This window comes from Limulus polyphemus, unplaced genomic scaffold (assembly GCF_000517525.1).
Source record: "Limulus polyphemus unplaced genomic scaffold, Limulus_polyphemus-2.1.2 Scaffold2846, whole genome shotgun sequence".
NCBI lineage: Eukaryota > Metazoa > Arthropoda > Merostomata > Xiphosura > Limulidae > Limulus > Limulus polyphemus.
This window is the reverse complement of record NW_013668456.1, coordinates 94772-97790: the sequence shown is the minus strand read 5'-3', so window position 1 is coordinate 97790 and position 3019 is coordinate 94772. Positions and strand designations below refer to the sequence as shown.

General features: G+C 35.0%; 1 protein-coding gene across 1 annotated transcript in view; it reads right to left on the bottom strand.

The window, feature by feature from the left end:
* The window catches only part of LOC106468043 (centrosomal protein of 104 kDa-like), a 49850-nt gene that overhangs the window by 28500 nt on the left and 18331 nt on the right, over positions 1 to 3019 (bottom strand). The window contains exons 12-13 of the mRNA XM_022396345.1: positions 2562 to 2712; positions 741 to 908 (exon numbers count right to left, since the gene is read on the bottom strand). Of these exons, the coding sequence (XP_022252053.1) occupies positions 741 to 908; positions 2562 to 2712 (319 nt within the window). The remainder of the gene's footprint in view (positions 1 to 740; positions 909 to 2561; positions 2713 to 3019) is intronic.

Genomic DNA, 3019 nt, shown 5'->3' with positions numbered 1-3019 from the left:
TCCACGTCTACCAGTTCTACATCATTGACTGAATACATCTTACAACCAAAAATGACAATACAGGTATTGCACGTCTACCAGTTCTACATCATTAACTGAATACATCTTACAACCAAAAATGACAATACAGTTATTCCACGTCTACCAGTTCTACATCATTGACTGAATACATCTTACAACCAAAAATGACAATACAGTTATTCCACGTCTACAGGTTCTACTTCATTGACTGAATACATCTTACAACCAAAAATGACAATACAGGTATTCCACGTTTCCCCAGACCTCTACCTACTTGGCACCTATGCTCACAGGGATATAAATAACTTACTTGTACCAGTGGCATAGGAAACAGGGGTGTTTGATACCCCCCACTTTTCAATATGTCCCAGTAAAAATGCATCAAAATTAGGAAAATTGCTTTCACGAAAAGTAGAAGAATGCATAAAATTTAAAAGAGAATCCAAGAGCTTAAGGCGAGCCCTGAACCCCAGTCAAAATGGGTGCACATCAATGGCACACATTCCCTCACTTCAAATAAACTTTAGGCCTCCCTACTTCTAATTTGCCTCCTACACCTCTGTGTGAACATTATCCTTAAAATGAATACATTCTTATTATCAACACAGAAACTAGTAAAATCTTTGTTGCACACATATATACACTATTATATCGTGTGTTGATTGGTATTAAAACATATTTATTTTTACTAGAACATTTATTTAGAAATGTTTACTTACAGACAGTACTTTATCCTTCAACGTCCGTTCCAGTATGTATGTTGTGGCTTTCAACACGTCAGTGGATGTATTAAATTTTCCTTTAGGTTTATACTTTTGATGAAACTTCTGAATCTCCTTCAGTGCTGTTTCTCGATTTGAGAATACTTTCGAATAAGCCCTCTCAACCTCAAATAATAAAACAAAAGTACTAATATGAAGAAGGTTTTGTGACAGTTACACATCACCATCAATAAATAGCTTTACATTTTGTGACAGTTACACATCACCATCAACAGATAGCTTTACATTTTGTGACAGTTACACATCACCATCAACAGATAGCTTCACACTTCACTACCTACATATAGTAGACCATTTTCAACATTGGTAGACTAAAAACGTGAGTTAACTACATGATATTCAGTTTCATTCTAGAGATTGGACAGCTGCTAATATATTAGTTCTAACAAGATAGTGTTTGATGATGAAATTTAAGGGCAGGGAATGAAGGTTAAAAATGGAATATGAAGCATGGTGAGAGGATTTAGGATGAATAATGAGGCATGGAAAGAGGGGATGACTAAGAACGTAAGGCATATGGTGAGGGTGTAGGATGAAAGATACAGCCAGGAAAGGGGGCTGGATATGGAAGATAAGGTATTGGGAGAAGGTTTAGAATAAAAATACCACAGTTATGGCTTGCACTCTGGTAGCACTTTAGAAAACAGTAATTTTTTTTTTTACTGATGAATAATGAACTAACGATCTAGAAAAGTGATGCTAAGACTTAACCAAGGATTCTGTTGGCTTTCTTAATTCATCTGTTAGTTTCAGAATCTGTATAATCTCTTGGTATCATGTTACATTTTGGTGCTTCAATAGGATTTTTGTAACTGTTTTTATCATAATAAGAATAGGTTACGTCTTTTCTTTTTTAGTGTGGTTAGACTGCCACCTGTGGTAGAAAAAATACAGTGGTGTGTTTTTCAAAGAAACTTTGCATGTGTGGAAAAACAAGAGTTATAAAAACAATCAAAACTGAATCAAACAATAAAGAAAATGTCATCAATGTTTCATTTCCAGATTTGTGATTTCATAGGACTTTTCTGGTATAGTCGACTCTGTCCCTGGCAGCTCAGCAATAAGCTGATAATGGTAAAATTTGGGGGATGATCCCTGTAGTGGGCACAGCACAGATAGTCCATTACTGCTTAGCAACAAACAAAGAAAACAGCTGATTCTCAATTTCACCAATGGAGAAGTTGGCAAATTTAGGATCCGACTTGACACCTTTAGCTTAGATGTAACGTTCATTGTTGAATTCCAAGTTAGGATCCAGCTTGACACCTTTAGCTTAGTAACTTGGAATTCAACAATGAACGTTACGTGGATTTAGCTTGACACCTTTAGCTTAGATGTAACGTTCATTGTTGAATTTCAAGTTCCTCAGAAAACATAAAATTAATCTGACTAGATTAAGACTCTCTTGGGATTTGGATGAATGTGATAGTAAATATATATATCTTTTTAAGGCTAATTTGTTTTTTTTTGGGTGTAAATCTGCCCATGTACATACTGCAGGGGCTGATCTCCAAGTTTAAGCGTTATGTGCACTCAGACTTGATGTCGAGCCACAAGGAAGATTTTCAGGATGTACACATAAATAAAAAATAGTGTGTTTTCAAAAGAAAGGCTTTTCATTAATAATTCATTTTCTTATTATCATATGACTGTTGAATTGTGATAGCTTGTTTATATGTTTGCAGTACACACACACAAATAAATAAATATATATACATACATAAAATCAAAAGTAGAAATATGAATAGCTAAACTAACCACAGGCAGACCAAAGATTTCGATAGGCAAAGCAGCATCATGTTTGTCCTTCTCAGACATTTTACCATACTTTAACTCTTCCAAATCTTCATCTGGAAATTCAGGCACTGATGAGGAATAGGATTCAGGTGGAGATGATCTGGTTTTTTGGCTGAATTGAAAGTACGATAGCAGATTTTTTACAAAGACAATGATCGAACAAATCGAAATTTTTAGCTTGCACTGTGTGGAAAAACTACTGTAAAAATGACTAAGATTGTTTATCAAAAGTGTTATTAGTTAGCAATCATTGAATAAAAAAGCATATTATTATTATTATATACGTTTTTCTTATTTTTTAAGTCTAACGACTGGGTATAGATATGTTCTATTTCTGTACAACGTCGAATAACGTCAGTCACGAGTAAAAGGCATGGCCAGGTGGTTAGGACGCTCGACTCGCAATCTGCGGGTTGCGG